The sequence below is a fragment of the Petromyzon marinus genome, chromosome 4, assembly GCF_048934315.1.
Source record: "Petromyzon marinus isolate PM22_M1 ecotype Great Lakes invasive population chromosome 4, UKy_Petmar_22M1.pri1.0, whole genome shotgun sequence".
In the NCBI taxonomy this organism is placed as follows: Eukaryota; Metazoa; Chordata; class Hyperoartia; order Petromyzontiformes; family Petromyzontidae; genus Petromyzon; species Petromyzon marinus.
Window position 1 is genome coordinate 22407948 of NC_133670.1, and position 23243 is coordinate 22431190.

At 44.6% G+C, this 23243-nt stretch overlaps 1 protein-coding gene across 2 annotated transcripts in view; it reads right to left on the minus strand.

Moving 5' to 3' along the window:
* Nucleotides 1–575: 575 nt before the first annotated feature.
* LOC116938270 (uncharacterized) overlaps nucleotides 576–23243 on the minus strand; it is a 57036-nt gene continuing 34368 nt past the window's right edge. For both annotated transcript variants that reach the window (XM_032945369.2, XM_032945375.2), the window contains exons 17-36: nucleotides 21611–21679; nucleotides 20905–20973; nucleotides 19641–19712; nucleotides 19340–19408; nucleotides 18109–18180; nucleotides 17233–17301; nucleotides 16166–16234; nucleotides 15945–16013; nucleotides 15274–15342; nucleotides 14796–14864; nucleotides 13861–13929; nucleotides 13271–13339; nucleotides 11837–11917; nucleotides 10637–10672; nucleotides 10492–10528; nucleotides 9190–9747; nucleotides 5415–5521; nucleotides 4435–4780; nucleotides 3429–3605; nucleotides 576–2180 (exon numbers count right to left, since the gene is read on the minus strand). In XM_032945369.2, the coding sequence (XP_032801260.2) occupies nucleotides 2164–2180; nucleotides 3429–3605; nucleotides 4435–4780; nucleotides 5415–5521; nucleotides 9190–9747; nucleotides 10492–10528; nucleotides 10637–10672; nucleotides 11837–11917; nucleotides 13271–13339; nucleotides 13861–13929; nucleotides 14796–14864; nucleotides 15274–15342; nucleotides 15945–16013; nucleotides 16166–16234; nucleotides 17233–17301; nucleotides 18109–18180; nucleotides 19340–19408; nucleotides 19641–19712; nucleotides 20905–20973; nucleotides 21611–21679 (2193 nt within the window). In that variant the 3' untranslated portion in view covers nucleotides 576–2163. The remainder of the gene's footprint in view (nucleotides 2181–3428; nucleotides 3606–4434; nucleotides 4781–5414; nucleotides 5522–9189; nucleotides 9748–10491; nucleotides 10529–10636; nucleotides 10673–11836; nucleotides 11918–13270; nucleotides 13340–13860; nucleotides 13930–14795; nucleotides 14865–15273; nucleotides 15343–15944; nucleotides 16014–16165; nucleotides 16235–17232; nucleotides 17302–18108; nucleotides 18181–19339; nucleotides 19409–19640; nucleotides 19713–20904; nucleotides 20974–21610; nucleotides 21680–23243) is intronic.

Here is a 23243-nt window from a genome sequence, read left to right on the forward strand (position 1 = left end):
ACTACAAGAAACGTCTGACCCCTGTGATTGCCAACAAGAGTTTTGCCACCAAGTACTAAGTCATGTTTTGCAGAGGGGTCAAATACTTATTTCCTTCATTAAAATGCAAATCAATTTATAACATTTTTGACATGCGTTTTTCTGGATTTTTTTGTTGTTATTCTGTCTCTCACTATTCAAATAAACCTACCATTAAAATTATAGACTGATCATTTCTTTGTCAGTGGGCAAACGTACAAAATCAACAGGGGATCAAATACTTTTTTCCCTCACTGTATGTCCTAGTTTTTGTTTCATGGATAAGCTTCTTTTCATTTGGAGGTAAAAAAAAAATCTTTGTAGGTCGTACAGCAGCAGACAGTAAGGCACATACTGCCATGAAATTTGGGGTTAAGATGTGACGATAGGTCAACTAGCACATTCATATCTTGGAGATGGCTCATTTTTACTGCTTATTTTCATGAAGTGAATCCTGCGATGCAACGATAGTGCGGTCTATCACAGTTAATGCATGCCAAAAGTGATCATTAAACAAGAAAATAGAGCCTTAGAAGAATATTCAAGCATAACAATAATTAAAAATGATACCTTTTATTTTTACAAGTTATGATCCTGCAATAAAACAAAAGTATTTCCAACACCAGTGTTGTATTATAATTGGTTCATTTATAACAAGGCATGAGACCAAGAACTGTTACATGTGACTGATCACAAGCAGCTGAAATACTGCTTGCTCTCAAGTAAAGCACCAAACGGAAATCATCTAAGGCAAAGATCCCCCGTATAGCCTTAACATACCGTTGAGGCAAGTGCTGTTAGCGAGCACCTATGAAGCCTGGCACGGTGCACTAGGGGGTGGGTGGCCAACACCACGCCCAGTCGCCTTTGTCTTCCCAGTGGCGATGTTTTTACACACCGCACTAGGCACTCATTTGAGGCTTAGTCGACCTAGGGGAGGCCCAGGACCGGTTCAGATAATGGTCATTGGTGTTGGTGGCCGTGAGCGGGAATCGAACTCGGGTCGTCGGGTTCGTAGCGCAGCGTAGCGCTCACCGCGATACAACCGCTCAAGCACCTCACCCTTCAGCACAATCTCTCACTGCCAAGAAACTCATTTCTCAATCTTAGAAAGTTTAATACTCGTGTATATAATACCAAAAATACATTTGATTAAAATAATGGCATGCAGCATTCTTTTGTGTGTAGCCATAGAGCAAACAAATCGCTGTGCCAATATGAAGAGGATTTAAGGACATCTGAAAGCAATGCACAATACTGTCATTACCTGCCAACGCTACTGATGAAAAGCAGCACAGTAACAAGCCATTTATCCGGAGCATTGCTTGCGAACAGTGGTCCCACTTATCTGACTATCTACAACATATCGATGTTCTTGGTTCTTTCGGTAAAGTCACTTATTTTTATTATTTTATTATTTCCCTTCTACATGGTGACTTTACCGAAAGAACCAAGAAGATGAATCCCTGCAGTCACGAAAGCTTTCAATCGAAATTTAACATATCGATGGTTTCACCAATTGATTCTCACCCGCAGAGTGCATATCCCACGCCTGCAAGTCCACAGCATGTCTGGTGTACAGTATCTGTACGCTCTGTATGGATTATAATTAACTGTGTTATGCTGTGTGACGGAGGAATGTGAAGGTTCCAAGAAATGAGACATGGCACATTATTATTTACATAATAGCAACATCGCCAATAAAGGCAACGTTTTCTTAAGCGCGGCAGGTAAATATCGATCGCGGTCGGATGCCATGCAACATTATCTTACAACCAGCCAATGACGATAGCCGGCCTGTGTAGAGTTCGGCAATGATACTAACAACACGAGAAATATATCCTGATTATACGTGAGAACCCATTTCAATAATAGAACACCCCTGAGTACAATCCTAAAGCCTCCAGTGTTAATGACTAACCAAACTAATGAAAGCCGGAGATGTACAACTGGCAATGTGATCTCTCTTTAGTACAGCGGGATATCTAATTGCCTGTGCACAGCATCATCTTTTAAATAACCTTTAGCACCATCGACAAGGTGAGTTACAGTGGCCGAGATGTCATCTCACAGCAGCATTCCTCTCGGCCAAGTTGAAACAGTTTCATCAGCTCCAGCTTTCTTCTTCTTCTTCAGAAAGTTGATTCAGCCCTCGATGGCCTCTGCGTCATTGTGTCAGGGCACACGGCAGCGGGAGAGAGAGAGCAGAATTAGCAACTCTGTAATCGTTCGAGTGAACCGCCTATTGTTAGCACGGAAGAACATTCGTTATTAGCACAGGAGATAAGGTGTTTTATCCCATTATAAAGGTGCAAAGGAATAGGGTGCAGCATCCTTAATAGACTCTGGGTTCACAAAGTTTGCCCAAATCAACCAGCCTGATTTCTGCACGTGAAAAATGATTGCTGTGTGTCTGAAAATCGTGTAGGTTTGGTTTTCTCTAATTTGCTCTTGAGATTTATTTTATGTGCTTCTGTCCTTTCCATATTGATTATTCGCTGTGCCTTTGGCACTTTCATTAAATATTAAGATTCTTAAGGATGTTACAGGCTCAGAGAAGCTGTATGCATTTTAATCTGGAGTGAGAATTACCCACATTTGTTAAATAATCAATGGGTTCTATATTCAATGAGTCTAGTCCATGCATTGTGCAGTCTTCTTGGGTAAAGGTGAATAAATAAACACTTATTTTTAAAGTTAACCTAGCAGTTTTGGCCATGATCATTCTCTGCAATCGTTGTTTTTTCATTAACTCTTTTAAAAAAGCCAATGTCCACAAAGCTTGGCCTCTGGAACAAACACGTCATTTAAATCGGTCACGACAACTCGTGTCCAAGCACCAAAAACAAGCGACGGACATCGCCCCTCTCGGCGGTGCTCGCTGCCCCGGTGCAAGCAGTGGATGTGGTGACAACGACGACGATGACGACGATGAAGAGGACGATGAAGACGAAGACGACGCTAACGACGATGACGACGATGACGATGAAGACGATGCTGACGACGATGACAACGATGAAGACGACGATGACGATAACGACGATGACGATGAAGACGATGATGACGACGAAGACGACGATAACGACGACGACGCCGACGACGAAGACGACAACGATAAAGACGACCATGACGACGATGACGACGATAACGACAATGATAAAGACGATGACGATAACGACGACGATGACGACGACGACAATGATAAAGACGATGACGATAACGACGACGATGACGACGATAACGACAATGATAAAGACGTTGACGATAACGACGACGACGATAACGACAATGATAAAGACGACGACAACGACGACGATGACGACGATAACGTCAATGATAAAGACGATGACGCGATAACGACGACGATGACGACGACGATGACGCCACAATGGGCCCTCACGCTCTCACACCTGTTCTCAGGAAGACGCAGGTCTTCTTGCAGAGGCTCTCCGAGTCGAAGCGGTTCCTGTTCCCGTCGCATCCTCCGTACCAGAACTGTGCGCAGGCATTGGCCTGCCGGTCGTAGTACCACTTGATGATGTAGTTGCGGCACGAGCCTTGGTCTAAAGGCTCTCCGCAGCGGCCGTCTGTCGGCGAGACCGCCGCGTGCACATCGACAGGCAGGTTACGGCTCTGGTTGTACAATGCGTATGCTTGTACTTGCAATGTTTGCACAGTATGTTGAACTTATTTCGCGCCGCACGTCGCCGATCGTGCTAATCGGAGGTGCGGCGTGGGGGGGGGGAGGAAGTTATCAATCTCGACTTAAAGCGTATTGTGTATGTGTGTTTCGTTTGATATTTATGCACAGCCTATGTATTCAGTGACTCTTGCCAAAATCACCTGGAATGTGTCTGATCCTGTGAGAGCACAGAAACTCGGAAGGCTTGAGCCTGGATAGTGCTTGAATGAGTGACCAACATGCACAAAACAGCTGTCGTGGGCACTTTTGGCAGCTGAGCGCAGTGCAGAACAATGCACTGTTGTTCTACACTTTTCACTTTCACGCTGCACTGATCAGCGTGGTGTGGTCTAGTGAGATGACCCATGTGACCACCCCTACACTGCGTGGGGATGCCTTCGTCTGGCTAGAAATTGACAAAGGTTATGAAATAAACTGTTTTCGAAAGAGCAGCATTTTGGTTTTCGCTTGTCTGGCATGACCTACTGCGCGTGAGGTGGTGCTCCGTCTAGGGGGGTGGCACTGAGCCAATTATGGAAATTCTCACGTGCAACGTTCACCACCTGCATTCATTTTTCATTCACAAATCCGAGGCGTCGCGCACGCCTCCTGCCCCCATCGCCCTCTCCCTTCCTCCGAATGGCGTTGGCGTTCGCTCAGGCTGCTAAGCCCAGAATCACGGCGGGAAGGGATACGGCTGGCGCGTGTTCCAGAAGCGTGACGCGGCTACTGACCCAGCAGGAGCTCGTTCTCCTTGCTCGACAAGACGGTGGAGGAGCCGGGCGATGAGGACGATGACGAGGAGGATGGGCCAGGCACGACGACGATGATGTTGTTCTCCCTCGAGGGGATTCCGGCGCCCTCGGGGACGCGGGGTCCCGGCGAGGGCTGCCGACCGCCGCCCGGGCGCCCGTGCACCGCGCCCTCCTTGTAGTCCTCCTCCCCGTAGTCGTAGTCGCCCTCGTCCTTCTCCCGCACCTTCTCCTCCTGCTCCTCCGCCTCCTCCGGCTCCGGCTGCGGCTGCTGCGGCGGCGGCGGCGGCTGGCCGCGAACGGCCGGCTGCCCGCGACGCGGCGGTTGCTTCGGGAGGGAGAGACCGAGGGGAGGCGGTGGAAGGGGGGTGAGATGAACGCACGTGCATGGGATTGTGTGACGCTTTGCGACGCGCGTTTGTCTTCAGAAGTAGTCCAGTGGCAAAATGACCCGTGGACAGCGGGCGGATAGTTGTCGGGGTGAAAAAAAAGGATTTGGTTCTCCCAGTTTGGTTAAGCCTTTGAACAATTGGCAAGGTTTTAATACGGATCAGACCACTAATAGCAACGCGACCAAGTAATATAGGATTGGTCATATTGGATCATTACCTTCAACAGCAAATCATGTTTTTATTACCATAGCAAAGTCCGCTCACTATTTTCTGATCAAATTTGTTTTGCGTGACAATAATAATATTGTCCCTATTCGCCAGAGAAATGCACAACGAGGCCTGAAGATGCATTTTCAGGAGTGTCCTTATTCAGACATTTCGCGATTCGCCTTAATGAATATCCAAGGATGTGTGACATTCACGAATGCATATGAGGGAATGGCACGAAACAACGTTTTTTTTAATCTCTATAGTTCAACAGCCCATTTTCCCGAGTGTCATCTACTGACATTCATAACGATGATATATGATATCTTCGGATAGTTTTAAATGTATTCCTTATCCCCTTACCGGCACGTTTGCTGGAATGTCACCGTTGAGTATGGTGTTGAGGGCCGTGGTGGCAAAGACCAATCCCTCATCCTCACAGAACTGGCTCACCAACTTGGACTCCAGCACTGCCAAGAATCAACACACGTGCCCCTCAACTCACGCCACATTCCAGCGAGCTTTGGGGAAAATAAATCTGCTCTGTTTGCTCCACTTTGCACTGTTGATCAAACAACAATAATTCAATAATAGAGCATTTATTTAAAGTCATAGATTAATCAATTACATTACGCACACAACTGTATCATAATAATCACATTTTGGCTTGCATTTAGTATATTGGTAGCATACTTTCTATACCTCTTTTTTTCCTCATGATTTTCTATGGCACCTTGAGATTCGCTTGCAAAATACGAATTTTTTACCATTTTAAGTGGGGAAAAAGCACTCCAAAGTAGCTTACAGCAGCCTCCACATGTTCCACACTGACTCAACGGCCAGTTACGCAAATGCATACGGGTACTTCAACTTACATCATACATATAATGCCAGTGGCAAAATCGCCCGATTGATGCTGCATGTAATTGCAAGCGAAACGTCACAGTACCCAAATTGTAAATGTTGTGGATTTACTCTCCAACAGACCGGTGGGCCTGGAGTAGTGAAACATTTGCACGTTTTGTTTACGTGACAAACCTTACTGGTTGGCTGTGTCGGATGGTGGCGGGTTAACAACACATTGATATCATGGGACCTCCTTTGCTAGTATCAAAATATGATAAGAGGTTTTCGCCTTTTTTCTGGCAACAAAACGGGTGTGAAGATGTTAAAACACCAAACTGAAACCTTTTACAAGGAATCATGTCTGCATTAACCACAATACTTGCGGTCAGAATGCAAACAAAAAACAGACTCTGATAATATATGCATTGTCTTTGAAACTGATTGGTCCACACCAGAGACAGCTTTCTTTTGAGCCTCGTCCTCTGGTCTAACACCGTTTGAGACGAGGCTCAAAAGAAAGCTGTAACTCGGTGTGGACCAATCAGTTTCTAAGACAATGCATATATTATCAGAGTGTGTTTTTTGTTTGCATTCTGACCACAAGCATTGTGGTTAATGCAGACATGATCCCTTGTAAAAGGTTTCAGTTTGGTGTTTTAACATCTTAACACAGCTGTTTTGCTGCCAGAAAAAAAGGGGAAAACCTCTTCTCAACACATTGATACTTACGCGATCTAACCCAAAACAACTTTTTTTTACGAATAATATTGGTTGTGAAAGCCTGCTGCCGTGTAACACATAATCCTGTAGATTTAACGGCATTAAAAAAAAACGCATAAAAGCACAGTGTACATGTAAAAATACATGTGTTTTACGTGAATGATTAATGGCAGTACATAATGAGGGTGAGGCAAGAAGCAAGCAGACACATGCAGAAATGTAATTGCTGCAAAAAAATTAACGCACCAGCAAATGTAATCAATTCAGAGCGATTTAAAAATACAATTAAAAGGGGGGGGAAAGTGTTCGCTGCAATGGAATGATGCTCAACCTTCTCGCTCGCAGGTCATTGAAAAGGTGTGCAACAATACAGACCAGGACTCATATTGTGCCTTTAGCATAAAAGTCAGACTAGTATGCTGCCCTTTGTCAAACGCACGCAAATACGATCACGCGCCGCTGTGGATGCACGCTTTGCCAATGAAAAATATTGACTTTAAATCCCTGCGAACCGCAAGGTTGCGTATTCTTTCCCTTACGGGATGTGCATTCTCTTTACTTAATGCACTTTTGTGTAAATAGCTAAGTCAAAAGCCAGTGCCCTCGTGCTTAATGGTGTATGGAACGGTGTCCCCCATCATTGGTGGTCGAGCCAGCGGAGGATGCGGTATTTCACATTGTTATGCCAGGGAACAGTAGCATACAGTGAGGGAAAAAAAGTACTTGATCCCCTGCTGATTTTGTACGTTTGCCCACTGACAAAGAAATGATCAGTCTATCATTTTAATGGTAGGTTTATTTGAACAGTGAAAGACAGAATAACAACAACAAAATCCAGAAAAACGCAAGTCAAAAATGTTATAAATTGATTTGCATTTTAATGAGGGAAATAAGTATTTGACCCCTCTGCAAAACATGACTTAGTGCTCGGTGGCAAAACCCTTGTTGGCAATCACAGAGGTCAGACGTTTCTTGTAGTTGGCCACCAAGTTTGCACACATCTCAGGAGGGATTTTGTCCCACTCCTCTTTGCAGATCTTCTCCAAGTCATTAAGGTTTCGAGGCTGACGTTTGGCAACTCGAACATTCAGCTCCCTCCACAGATTTTCTATGGGATTAAGGTCTGGAGACTGGCTGGCCATTCCAGGACCTTGATGTGCTTCTTCTTGAGCCACTCCTTTGTTGCCTTGGCCGTGTGTTTTGGGTCATTGTCATGCTGGAATACTCATCCACGACCCATTTTCCATGCCCTGGCTGAGGGAAGGAGGTTCTCATCCAATATTTGATGGTACATGGCCCCATCAATCGTCCCTTTGATGCAGGGAAGTTGTCATGTCCCCTTAGCAGAAAACACCCTCAAAGCATAATGTTTCCACCTCCATGTTTGACGGTAGGGATGGTGTTCTTGGGGTCATAGGCAGCATTCCTCCTCCTCCAAACACGGCGAGTTGAGTTGATGCCAAAGAGCTCCATTTTGGTCTCATCTGACCACAACACTTTTACCCAGTTGTCCTCTGAATCATTCAGATGTTCATTGGCAAACTTCAGAAGGGCATGTATATGTGCTTTCTTGAGCAGGGGGACCTTGCGGGTGCAGCAGGATTTCAGTCCTTCACGGCATAGTGTGTTACCAATTGTTTTATTGGTGACTGTGGTCCCAGCTGCCTTGAGATCATTGACAAGATCCTCCCGTGTAGTTCTGGGCTGATTCCTCACCGTTCTCATGATCATTGCAACTCCACGAGGTGAGATCTTGCATGGAGCCCCAGGCCGAGGGCGATTGACAGTTCTTTTGTGTTTCTTCCATTTGCGAATAATCGCACCAACTGTTGTCACCTTCTCAGCAAGCTGCTTGGCAATGGTCTTGTAGCCCATTCCAGCCTTGTGTAGGTCTACAATCTTGTCCCTGACATTCTTGGAGAGCTCTTTGGTCTTGGCCATGGTGGAGAGTTTGGAATCTGATTGATTGATTGCTTCTGTGGACAGGTGCTTTTTATACAGGTAACAAGCTGAGATTAGGAGCACTCCCTTTAAGAGTGTGCTCCTAATCTCAGCTCGTTACCTGTATAAAAGACACCTGGGAACCAGAAATCTTTCTGATTGAGAGGGGGTCAAATACTTATTTCCCTCATTAAAAGGCAAATCAATTTATAACATTTTTGACATGCGATTTTCTGGATTTTGTTGTTGTTATTCTGTCTCTCACTGTTCAAATAAACCTACCATTAAAATTATAGACTGATCATTTCTTTGTCAGTGGGCAAACGTACAAAATCAGCAGGGGATTGAATACTTTTTTCCCTCACTGTATCTATCGATCAACCACTTTGACTTCATTCATTTTATCACCACCGGAGAGATAATGTGCCGACTCGACCTTCGTCATACGAACTTGCAACCGTCTGACCTTGAGTCAAGCGCTCAAAACCTTAGCACCACCTGGCCGAATTAATACCCGAGGTACACAAGGGCGATTCGGCGAGCTGCAACCAACAGGGCCAGGTAACGCTCCGGTGTTACAAGGAGGAGGCAGAAGCGCCGAGAGGCCCACGCCACCGGATCAGACACTCACCGGACAACGTGTTGAAGTCATCGATGAGGTAGACGTGCTCGTCGTCGGGGTCCGTGGCGATGAGGTTCAGCTCGCGGATGAAGTCCGCCTGCGTGGGGTCCGTCATGTTGACGATGCCGATGGCGAACATCTCGACGTTGGCGGCGTGCGCCTCCCGCACGGCCAGGTCCAGCTTGACGGCCTCGCGCTTGTCCGTCTGCCCGTCCGTGATGACGATGGCGAACTTCTGGACGCCGGGCCGCGAGCCCTGGAAGCCCTCCTGCACCGCCTTGCGGATGGCGGTGCCCGTGTGCGTGCCCTCGCCCAGGTACGGCATGCGGTGGACGGCCTGCCGCAGGTCGTGGTGGGTGACGTGGCGGGTGAGGCTGAACTCCAGCCGCACCTCCAGGCTGTAGAGCACCATGCCCACGCGCGTGGCGTTGCGGCCGACCGTGAGTTTATCAACGAGCGCGTTGACGAACTCTTTGATGATCTCGAAGTTGTCGGGGCCCACGCTTTCGGAGCTGTCGATCACGAACACCAGCTCCATGGGCCTCTCTTTGCACTTCCTGCCGCACCCTGATGCACAGCAGAAGAGGCATGACCGGCGCGCCTAGGCCCTCATCAAGGCACTCAGAAAAAAATATTCACGCGTTAACATTTTTTTAATATATATACATAATTTGTGAGCAACCATTAAACGATGATGATTGGGGATCAAAATGGTTACATAGTGATGAACTAAAGCAGGTCGGAGCACTTTTGTAAAATGTAATTTGATACCGATTGGCAACATGCCAATGTTCTGACAGACTGAACATTTTCAATCCATGCATTTTATGTGCAATGACATATTAATCCGAAACATTGACACTGACAATCATTGAGAAATTGTTGAAAAGCAAAAAAGCGTGGAGATATGCATGTTAGGAATGCAACTGATCAACTAAAACATAAACACTTGGATCCGAGAAGAAATGCAAATAAGAAAAATGTTGACTGTAAAGTTAAGTCGGCTTGGCCAGGATACAACGCTAGGAGGCATGATGGCTAACATACGGGATGGAAACAGCATGCCAGCTCAAAGACAGAACGTGACCAAGAGGAATTCCATCGCAGATTTGGATTGGTGAGATCAGCTCATGTTCAGGAGCGAGATGAATCATGGCATCACAGAACCTTGAAGGATGCCATTAGCATGGGGAAGCCTTCATCCAGCAGTATACTGTATAGACCACAGATGATGATGGTGATATATACAATATACAGTACTTTGGTTTTATGTAGCATCAAAACAAAGTAATCATGGGTGCGTTTACATACCACAGACCTCCTTGATCAGTTTAATAACATCTTCCCTCTATAACAACAAAAAAACAGCCACATTATTAATCCAGGGTCGTGATGTTACAGTGCCGCATGAAGTAGCCGAGGACGTGCGTGCGAGTGTGGGAAGGCATCCACTGACCGTGAGTCCCGCCTCGCCCTTCGACCCAGCTCGACCCTGCCACGATATCAAACAAGAGACAGAGAAGACTGTAGAGACTTCATCCTCCCCTGCATTGTCATCGTACCGTGCAGAACAGATGCAATCGTTTCTCACCGGTGCGTTGGCTCGGTCACAGCGTGCGATTGTGTGCGGAAATCCACCGCTATTCTAATCCCCCTGATTGAAAGCAAACCGTTGCAGAGATGCATTTGTCGTACTGGCGGCTCGGTCTTCAAAGCGACGATGGGCGGTCATTGGTGCCGGCATCTGGCAGCATTTAGATCACAAGCTCCGCAGTGCTGGCTACATACTCGCGTTTGGCTAACACGCACTCACGTTTGCTTAATTTGACCTCGGCGAGGGTTTGACCTGACGCGCGTGTCAAATAAAGTGACCAGAAACAAGATTTCACCAGATGCATCATTTGTGCACAACATTTAACTAAATTACACGACGGTGTTTAAAACCATAAAATAAATATATATTTTTAAATGAAAGGAACTTAAGTATGCAAAGCGGAAAACATGGCGATATTAACATGTACATTATAAAGTGGACATGTATGGAAAATGTAAAGAGCATAGGGTTGACCTGTGTATTTGTGTTTTTTGTCAGTGAACAATGCGTCGTTGACATTTGAGTGCGGTGCCCTAGTTAATGGCATGTAATCACTCGAGTCACAAGGCTGTCTGAGCTGGCAGTGAGGCAGACGGCCCTGCACAACAACAAACAACAACCGCCATTCTCCACTTAAGTGGCGGTGACGTCAACACGGAGCTTGTGCCAGGCTATGTCCACTTTAAGATCACGTGAAGTGCCGAACGTTCGCTGGCAGGTCACGGGACAGAACCAGGTGCCGTGGGTTGATGACTGGCCGAAGCACCACCTGTGCCCCCTACTGTGCCAACTTGCTGTGTTTTAGCCGCCCAGCGCTCCGCTCATTCTTGTGAGCACAATAACACACACGCACACACTGGCTTCTTATGCTAAGTCACAGCAACATAATGAAAACATTTTGTCAGTCTAGATCTTTTTAATGGTCCATTCTTGCAATTTTTGCACCAATTACTGCAAAATTGTAATGGGAAAAAAGCTATCATTTTAAAGGGACAGGGGGACATTTTGCCCCATGCTCTGGAGTGTTCGTTTATCTTGGTAGATAGAGTTGCCGCGACCTACCGGGTCTCCGCTCGGCCCCGTGTCGCCCTGATCGCCTCTGTCTCCCTTTCTGCCCCTCTCTCCTGGCAGCCCACGGTCACCCTAACAGCGGCAAGGACAGAATCATGACATCCATCATCGTGCAGACCACCCCCACCCCCCACACATAGGCAGCGATTACTTATTGTAAGGCACCACCTACCATTTCACACACTCAACATTTGATGTATACGGAATATGATTGAGTAAATGGAGTAATGATTTTCAGCCCTTTGCCAATTCACGTGTCGGTCATAGGGGCTTCGGTTGACCATATTTTACCACGCTGGTCAGTGTGGGTTGGTGAAGAGGAGGGGGGAGAGCGAGCCCAGGGGCAGTTCGCATATCACTTGCCACTGATATTAGCCACAAGGCAATTGGCAACCACTGCTGCGCTGCTTTCAGAAAATACCACATATAAATATTAAATACTCTACTGTACTCGTGTTTTCATCTGAATGCCAGCAATACCAAGCGTGGATAAAGAAGTAAAAAACAAGGCAAGCATGATAGCATTTTGCTTCTCATTCCTGATGCTTGGATTACCTCTTCTTAATCGTAGGAAAGGGGATTACGGTTTCCAAACATTTCGCTTAGTGCCCTGGTTTTAGCGATCTGTATGTAAGCACTGGATTGTCTCACCACTTTATTTTATTACAGTAGAGTAGAGGAGTCTGAAATACAATACGTACTTACTAATTGCAAATAATTGCCACTGCATTTTTATATTTACCCGCCTATGCGGCTGAAAAGGCTATAACATTGAGAACTTTAAGGAAAGGTGTTATAAAATAATACTGTACATGGAAAATGTGTGTCTTTGCTAGAGACTCGACATTTAAACATATAACTTTATTACCAGAATATAGTAAGATAAGGTTACGGGAATTCTAATTAAAATGGAGCACGAAAACCTGCAAGCACAAGCAGACATTGACACAAGATGTTCAGATCAATGGGTTAAATCAGATCTCTTTGTATCAATTGAAATGTGCAGATTATTTCACAAGTTTCCATATGTACACTCACACATTTCACTTACATGTAAATGAAAACAAACAGATGCAAGGCCAAATGCTTAATTCTCTGTGTATTCCGTTTGATGCTCCACAACACAAAAAAAAACATTTGAAAAAAGATCACTGGGATACTATGAAAGCGTTTACTCAATCCTGAGCAATACTAATGTAATCGTTACGCATTTAGCACATGTTGTTGGTGTTTGTAAATTTGCTGAAAGGGTTCTTCACTTTGGACAAGCGCAGTAAATAAGGAAACTTAAAATGTTCTCCATACGTATGATGGCATACGCAATAATAAAAGGAGGTACATTTGAAGATGAGACTTTCCATGATGCCTCTCAGTTTGTTGTACCTCAGAGGTGACAAGTCGAGTGTTGAGCAATGTCACACTAACCTTGGGCCCTGTGAGGCCTTCTCCTGTAGGTCCTCTGGGTCCCACCATCCCTTGAAATCCTTGCTCTCCCTTCGGCAAAAAAAAAAATATAAACATTCTCTCGTTACGCATTGGCTTCCCATGGCGGGATACATATTTGTTTTTATTTTACGTAACATTGTGTGAGGATAAACATGAACTGTTGTAAGAGTTGATGTAATAACACAAGTGGAATGGCAGCACATGCGATTATGAAAGGAAGAATCATCATATCCCCCTCGCCATCAAACAGATGGAAGTGAATTGTCCGAAGTAAAAATGATTCTTGCCAAAAATAATAATATGCGTCTCCTGTAGATAGAATCATGCTCTGCATTTTAAACAATACACCTAACGAGAGTATCAAGCTAAATCGTTTGTAAATATCCTATGTAACAAAACACGTTTAAAAAGCTGCACGTTTATAATAATAATAAAAACAGCAGTGCACTTTAATTTCACGCGGGTGCACATTTACTGTGGATGACATATGTTCGGGCAACAGCGCACTGAACATCAGCTTGTGCATAATGAGATGTTGTGTCCGTGCAATAGGCCAATGTCATTATTACCTTGGGTCCCTGGATGCCCTCCCCTTGAGGCCCTGGTGGGCCAGAAGGTCCCTGGCGTCCAATGGAGCCCTGTCCACACGAGACACAGGGGCACAAACTTCGTATGAGCCAAGCCATCGTGACAAATGAGAATAATCATCACTGATAGTTCTTAAAAATGTAAATTCTGCTCTGGAGGTAGGTTAAAGCCTAATACACACAGGTTTCCATTTGATCGATGACATGACAAGTTGAATATTCGTTAAAACAAAGCAATATATGAAGATAATGTAATTTGTAAAACTAACCCATAACCCCCAACGAAACATTTTTATTGGTCAGGCTCACAGAAGTGCCAAATTGATTATAAAAATATTTCCTACTGACAGCTGCTGGTTTGTAAGCTTTTACTGCCAGTCACCTTCCTTCGAGCTCCGTGCATTTCATTACTGTAAAGCACTGCTTTCGTTCAGATTGTTGTAAATTTGTATTCATTATGGTACTCACCTGGAAGGTGGCTTACTGGATTCGAGGCATGGTGACCCAGTGCACGATGTTAACAATGTATTTTATTTTAAATGCCGAAGTCAATCGCAAAAATGTGTGTCAATAAATGAGTTGGTGCGGCTTTAAATTATGTGATAAACACACAGAGGTTTACTAAATACCATAATTTGAGCATGCAATTCTCAGTCAACAGCAGGGGCTAATTGATTTTTTTAAGTGGTCAGAGAGGCACTGAAATCCCTGAAATACAAATCAATTGTTCTGAACAGGTCCACATGAGAGATGCCCACAGTGCATACATCAAAATATATCGACAGGAAATATTTCAGATCCAATTTTACAATGCATAAAACATAATATTTACAGTTATTATTTGTACAAAAAAAACCTGGAAAGTCAAGAATTAAAAGGGACCATTGGGAGTCGACTGAGCAACACAATTGGATTACCTTTGGCCCAGGAAGTCCTTCACCAGTGAGTCCTGGAGGGCCTGGTAATCCCCTAGAACCAAGGTCACCCTACAAACACCACATTTAACATGTTACTTTTTTACCGAGGAAGACTGGATCAGAGGAAGAGAATCAACTTTGCATTCAGGACGTCTAGTGTTCAGAACTTCATGGCAGGATTTAAATTAGAATATGAAACCATTGTTTATGATCATGGTGATGGTAAAACATCTACACACATTGCAAAATACCCAATGGCGTTTTGAAATTGCTACATTTAAAATATATAACACATCATTTATGATCATCACCACACGAGCCTGAAACAAAATACGCAGGCCAAGTGATGCCAATATTTTTATGTAAATCCAAAAACCCACCCGTGAATGACTCTTATAAAATATATCTTCAATATTCATCATTCAGGGGTTCCCTGCTTATAAAGTAAGTATGTGCGTGTGTGTGTAATGTCTCATACCTTGGGACCGGGCAACCCCACGCCTTCTGGTCCCAGCTCTCCCTGAGGCCCTGGCAATCCTGGTTGGCCCTGCAACAACACAAGGCGATCACCTTAAATCACAATCTACGTTAGCAAGGCAATAAAACAAATGTTTTGATTGTGGTTTGAAATTGATTGTGGTGAGCGCAAAAGCCCCATACAACACGTCGATGGTTTCTGGGGAGGGAGACGGAAAGACCGAGGTGGGGGCGGTGGTGGGACAATTGTCTAGGTGTGGGGACGGAGTTCAGTGCCTACCCTGACTGAGGGGGTCTTTCGTGTGGGGGGGGGGGGGGGGGGGTAGTGGGAGCTTGTGTTTATGGGAGGGGAGGGGGGGAAGAGGAACTGTATTTAGCAAAGTATTTAAACATTTCAAGGGAAAATCGAGTCATTGTGTCTAATATAATTGGTATTGATTATATCGGCGAATATATCTCGATGGCAAGACAGGCAGAACTTCGCTTAGCCGTGACCCCATAGATCACCGATTCGTTATAGCGCTCTTTATCATAATACAGGTTCTTGCAGATGCTGTCATTCTTGCCGCCGTAGAAATTGGCTAAGATAAGTGAAGGTATCCCCTAGCCTTAATGCCTGCACCGCGAAAGCCATCAATGTCAAGCGGTGTGGGGCGTTGCGTCAATTCATACCGCTGGCCCAGGGTAGCCTTCTCCTTTGGATCCCACAGGGCCAGGGGCACCTGGCAAGCCACGATCGCCCTGGCAAACATAAAGAAAAGCAAAGTGCAGTCGGGCATGAGCATAACAAAATATCTTTAGGAAAAAAAACTCCAATAAACCTCAGCGCATCGCTGAAACCCTTCTGATGTAATATTAAACAAAACGCAATTTTGTTTGAAGCCGAGGGTTACCTTTGGTCCGGGCAGACCCATGCCGGGTTCTCCAACAAAGCCAGCAGGCCCAGGGGGCCCGTGCTCGCCCTGCAACCATCGTGGGGGTGAGGAGCGCGTGTCAGAGCCACACACGCGTTCACACGAGCACGGATCCGGAGGGCAGCTCCCAGACACACGGCGATACACATTTCATCCTTGGTCTGAATGTCTTCATGTAGATGAGACAGACACAAAGACTAAACTAAGCTATAAACATTTTTTTTTTACCAGGTAAGGCCCATTGAGCTATATAGCTCGTTTTCCAGAAACAACCTGGCCAACGAAGTGGCTCATCGTGTGGAAATTCATAGGAGCCAAATACTCCGAATGCATGTTTCTAAATGTGGAGGGAAAAAAATCGGAGGACCCGGAGAAAAATACACACAACCATGGGGAGAATATGCTAACTCTATATATATACAGGTGTCAGGGTCGGGATCGACCCCACGACCTCCTGCATACCAGGCGAGATATTTAACATCTCCCCACTGTGGCAAGCTCATCCAGTAACTAGCATTCATTTTAAATTGTCACAGATACTATTAACAATAAGAAACAGAGTTGTTTTTTAGACCAACACACATTACACAAAAAATTTGGCTAAGTGTTGTCGTGGGACAGGGCTTAACTCAGCATCAGAGGATTATGTTTAAAAAAATCATTTTGAGGTTGATTTAGTGTTACATGTTTGTCCATCTTCTTTGGGTCTTTCGGTAAAGTCACGTAGATAGAAAACAATAATAACAATAAAATAATAAAAATAAAATCTATCTACGTGACTTTACCGAAAGACCCAAAGAATATGAATTCCTGCAGTCACGAAAGCTTTAAGTTAAGATTTATGTTTGTACATCACCACGCTCCAACACTGTAAAAGTACTCATATTAAGTTGCCTTCGTCAGTTTCTTTCAGGCAAGGCACATCGAGCTAAGAAACTATTTGGTCAAAGGCGACTCAAGTCAACTGATCACATGTTTTGCAATGGCTCCACGCTTTTCTCAAACTATGGGTGCTGAGTGCCCAAGCGTCACGGCTAATTCCTTACCTTGGGACCAACAATGGAACGTCCTGGAGAACCTGGCAGGCCGAGACGCCCAGGCACGCCGGGCTCCCCCTGACAGCAAACAGGGAGAAGTAACATCGCAAATAGTGCAGCAAAAAAAGAGACGGCGAAAATTATTGTGAGCAGTGTCAGTAGCTGACTGGTGGTGTATATATTGTATATACATAAGTGTAAGCTGTATGCAGGGCGGAATGGTTGTGCAGTGGTTAATTAACCCAGCAACCCAAATTTGATTTTCGGGCATGGCTAAGGTCAGCAGTGAGTGATGTCTCAGCCACGATGATGGCCACCGTGCTGAAGTATTGTCAAACTGCACCGATGACCGACACAGCATGAGGAGGTTTTAATTCGGTAGTGTATTGACAAAGTTTGTTCATCATTATTCATTTGTCTGCCACCGTGTCGGCAGAATGGGTAGTGGGGAGCGGTAGTGTAGCAGTTCGCACGCTGCACTACGAACCCGGTGACCCGAGTTCGATTGTCGCTTACAGCTAACACCGGTCCTGGGACTCTCCTAGGTAAACTCAGCCTCAATTGAGTACCTGGTGCAGAGTGTAAACATCACCACTCGGAAAACAAAGGTGGCCAGGCGTGATGCTGGCCACCCACTCCCTCGTGTGCCGTGCCGGCCTTCATAGGTGCTCGCCAACAGCCCTTGCCCCAACATTCTGTTAAGGCTATACGGGGGATCTTTGTCTTTTGAGCGTGCATCAGTAACACAGGGTTCATAGCACAGTGCCTTAACCATCGAACCATGGCTCTCGACACTATCATTGAATATGTTTTTGTTTAAGCAGGTGAACACGGAGCACGATGCGTGGACGACCGGTGCGAGCTGGCATGGACAAGGTGGCGCACCTTTGCCCCAGGTAACCCGGAGATGCCAACAGGTCCGGGAACCCCACGTGGTCCCCTGGGTCCTGGGTCTCCCTGCACAAAAACACCCCGAGTTACCGGTCATGGTGACAGCACACGCTCTAAAAAGCGTAACGAATACACAAGTCCATACATCTTTGGAGTGGCACGATTTGAACAACTTGACTTGCACCCCCAACGTGCCATTCAACGCTTGCCAATCTGGATTTGCCTTACAGAGGGCACGTACAGCACCCCCGCGCGCACGTGCGCATCGCAGATCAGCATTTCTTATTTGCAAGGGTACTGGTCAATGCTGCATACAGCTGGTTGTCTGTTTCTCTTGACTCGCACTCCTGTCGACCATTAACACTTGCCAATCTGGCCTCATTTTTTATGCAATTCAGTTCCCCCCCCCCCCACCCTGTAACATGCATGCTTTACATCTCAGGACATTGACCCTTCTTGTAAAATAGGTCCTGGTAAAGAGTCCACTGCGGGTGGTGTGTAATGTGTTGATGCCGTTAAGTGCAACCAGGCTTGACCAGAACTGGGGCGAACTGGGGTGGACAGGATTCGTAAGTGGGCACGTGAAGGAGTCGCTTGCACAGCTGGTGTCTATAAAATATATATATGTACTCTATTGAGTTTGAGCAAATCAACAAATATGGGAGGACTCGGCATGCTATTTTCTTTTAAAACACAAAGCGAATTGTATTTGCATTTCATGTTACTGAAGATAACAAGGCTGCATTGGGTTGTTTTTACTTGCAGAGAAAACAATTCTTCTGGGAGGTCTGAGCTTCATCTCTACTGCATTAGCTATAAAAAAAAACATTTGGAATAATAAGTCAACGTTTGTTTATGATTGCGTAGTAACTCAACACATTAACATCTGCAGACAAACATATGGAAAAAAACTTTTTCATAAAGATAATTGTAAACAACATTTACCTATCCAAAATAAGTTTGCGAGATCACTCTCAAGAAACAAAAAAAGTTTTGAACTGGTCTCCCGCAACTCCACCGCAATCTTTGGAAACAATCTAGTAACAAATGGCGAACACACACGAGCATGGCTCCGTGTGTCACAGCCCTCGCCTTGCCAAAGCCTGCATGCATTGCGTTGTAATAAATGCCCAAGGCTGGGCTGGATCCGCACTCGTATGAGTGAAGTGCGTAACACCGAGCTGGCTCTAAGGAAATCCGCGTGACCAAGACGGGCGTCTCAAACCTTTTCTCCCTGCACGCCAATACCAGCACTCCCCTCAGGCCCGCGTGGCCCCGGTGACCCGATCTCACCCTGCCACAGAGAACACAGCAGCAGAAGGGTTTCCCTTGCAGAGGGCACGCACAGCACCCGCACGCACATGCACATCGCAGATCGGCATTTCGTTATTTGCAAGTGTGCTAGCCAATGCTGCGTACAGCTGGTTTTCTGTTTCATTCAAAGTGAGAGACTATCTGTGGAAAAAAAATGCAACCATCACTGGTACGCGTGCCATGTGAGACGCTGGCTTTCATTCGTTGCTTACCTTTTGTCCAGGTGAACCATCCTCTCCTAGAATTCCAGGGATTCCAGAAAGCCCTGGGGATCCTATCTCACCCTGAAACAAGAACACACGAAAAAAACCACACTTCAATGCACAGTCACATACACACCTGCCCACATGCCTCCTGTAAAGATAACCTTATCTATGCAAGATAATATATTGACTCCCAACTCTTGCACATCCAATAGCGCTGTTTATTGCTGGCCACGTGGCATTTTTGGGCCTCTGCTCAACAGTTGTAATGTTAAATAAAAGTTCTGTCTTCTGTTTTAACATCTTCAGCCTGAAAGATAAATTATTATTTTTAAATGACATAGCAAATTTACTTGACTTTATTAAGTCATGCAGTTTATAATGCGATTGAATAAAGTGCATGCTGAATTGCTTGTTTTTAAAATACACTGTTCAAAAGCCAAAATTGTTGACCTTGTATACCGACATTTCATTGAAATTAAACACCGCATTCACAACTGCATGCACAGGGTTATACTTGTGTTATACTTGCGTGTATTTGTTATTGCACTCAATTGTGACAGGAATCTGATTTTAATTTGAAAAGCTTATCACATTACATAATGTTTTCATTGTAATTTTATTTATTTCAGTTAATTTCATTATTTCAAAAAAATACCCCTCGCGTTTATGATTGATTTTATTTACAAACAAAAACCAAGAAGATGGATTTAAATATAGTCTATGTTTTTACTTTGTATGTCCCTTTGTAGTTTTCAGTTGACAATACTAAATGTATAAATCAGATGTTTCCTTTTTATGAACGCACCATCTACTCTCAACATTTGATGCCTACCAATCAGCATAATCAGCATATTGTTTTCATTAAACCATGAACACATTTTTTTTAAATATCAAACTCTGCACTAAGGAGGGAAGAAAAGCTGATTTATGAAATATCTGGTGGAATGTGTCATGAGTATAATATTCTCAAAACCCAAGACTAATATTTACTTAAGCACGACTTTTATTTAAAATTCACTGTTTTAAAACATATTTGATATTATAGTCCGAGAGTCCTTTAATGCCAATAAATCATACATATGGCATTAACATTTCACGCAACTAACAAAACCATAGCTTTGCAAGGGAAATAAATAAAACGCTCCACCTTGACGACATTTATTGTCAGTCAATTGAGAATGCGCGGTTATTTTTGGGTCATTTCGCCGACGCGTCCGTCCAGCGTTTGCTTAGTGCACAGAAGACGTGGCAAGCTGCAGCGATGCTTCACCTTGGGGCCAGGCTCCCCAACGCCGCTTGGACCCTGAGGCCCGCTGTCCCCAGTGAGTCCTCTGTCTCCCTGTCAGAGCAGGGAGACACGAGCCACGTGGCACAGTCGCAAACAAAATGTTATTGCGAACCAAGCACGCTGACAAAGCGGGTATGCCGGCACAACGGAACACGATGCCTGCATCGTACACGTCGCACAGGGTTGGACAATGTTCAGGATATAGTACTTCGTGTTTGTGGGTTGGGCTGTATAGCTCCAATTCAGTTTCTGAAGCGAGTGGAAACGTCAGACATCACCCCAAAAAACATTTAAAATCACTCCATGATTTGTTGAGCATCAAGCAGTCAACACTTCCTCAAGGCAGGCACATATTTCATGGAAAGGGAGCGCAAGAGACAAATATAAACAGATTTTAAAAAGAATCAGAAGACAGAGGGGGCCAGATTCACGTAGTTGTTTTGGCCAGCATTTCCCCCAAAACAGCCTAAATTTACGCAAAACACTGGAATTCCGCAAAAGCGCAAATTTAATTGGAGACCCAGAATCTTTTGGATACCAGTCGTGCCTTGCATTCTATCATTCCTCAGACTTCTGCAGGTGCAGCTGTGAAGAAGTCCATGCCACTGCACCTACGGACATTCAATAGAAGCTAAATGCATTTAAATTCCTCGTGTGATGATAGAAATTTGTGGGACGCGTAGTTCACCTTTGGTCCCACCAGCCCCTCTCCAGGAGGCCCTCTTGGTCCAGTCATCCCCCTCGGACCGTGTTCACCCTGAAATGTCACGGTGAATATTTGTTAACCTTGCCCAATAAAGACCTCAAAGCAATGGCACACACCGTTGGGAGAGTTGACAGGGAGTACAATGTTTTTTCCATTGCCAGTGTCGTCATCATCATAAAAAAACATTATCATGATAAAGCGTATACAACACAAGCAACTAAAATAATTTAAAGTTAGTATAAATACAAAATGCCTCAGTGTGTTATCATGGTGGCCCGTTTGTGTGTGGGAAGTTTAACCTTTCACGGGCTATGGGAACACTTATGACAATTTTCCCACCAATGACCATGCACCCCATTATTTGGAGCTGGGCTCTTAAGCAACAACAGATGCGGCATCATATTCAGCCACCAGCAGATTCAGATACGCTTCACATAATAGTGACTGATCTGAAAGAATAAGTGTTGATTTATGTGAAGCAAAATCATTCTTAATTACTCTTATGATATTCACACATGGAGAAAATCACCTTTGATATTTGGTACTTTGAATGTTCAATGTAAAACAGACAACGAGCTTTGTTGCAATAGAGTTGGGCGCACTCAAAAGGTGTGTCGGGGTTCCAGCGGAAAAAAAACCATTGGATTCCCAGTGCCACCTTCAAACTGTGCCATTTTGACCCAAAGTTTATCCCATGGGATTGCTTGTGGCCACACATTTAATTGATTTATCTAAAACATGGTCCTATTAGTGTATAACTGTAAACGTAACGAGTCATTTAATTCCAAACTGCAAATATCTGTAATACACATTTGCGTTTGCCTGACGTATTAGCGTATGCTCAGCAGAGGGCAGCAAATGTCTTTTGTTAACGGGTGCAGACGCATTTGTGAATTCACACCATGAAAATACGAGATGAGGCGTAAACCGATGCTCCAAACAAAAAATAACATATGGGGATTGGAGATTTTTTGTTTATACCTGATGAATAAATCGTAGAGTTCTTGGCAAACAGAATAAAGATGTAGGCGCACTGTCAGTCATGAGATGATGAAAATAAATTATCTCCTGGAAAACTCTTGCTGCATGACAACTTCTCAAATAAATAAAATATATTAACTGTTTTATCTAGCTGCTGTTCGTTCACACCGACATTGCCATCTGCTCAGCTCACTTTAATTATGCGCAATGCAATTTGACATGTTCCAAAATTATGATAAGTGATGGTAATACATTATTCTTGAAGTAAAAAGGCACACTAAACTACCTGTGAAACTATGTTTTATTTCAAAATATAAGGTCTGCTGAGCTATATAGCTCTTTTTCAGAACCGACCTGGCCAGGAATGATAGCTCAACGAAGTGGCTTATCACGTGGCAATCTAGCGCAGGCAAATCCTCTAAACGGGTGTTTCTCAAATACTCCAAACACATGTTTCTGAATGTGGAGGGGTAAACCGGAGAACCTGGAGAAAGAATCCACACAACCAGGGATAAAGAGACATGCAAACTCCATATATACAGAAGTCGTGATCGAACCCATAACTTCCTGTATACCAGGCGAGGTAGTTAACATCTCACAATTGCTTGTTCGTGCCAATACTGGTGGAAGGGCC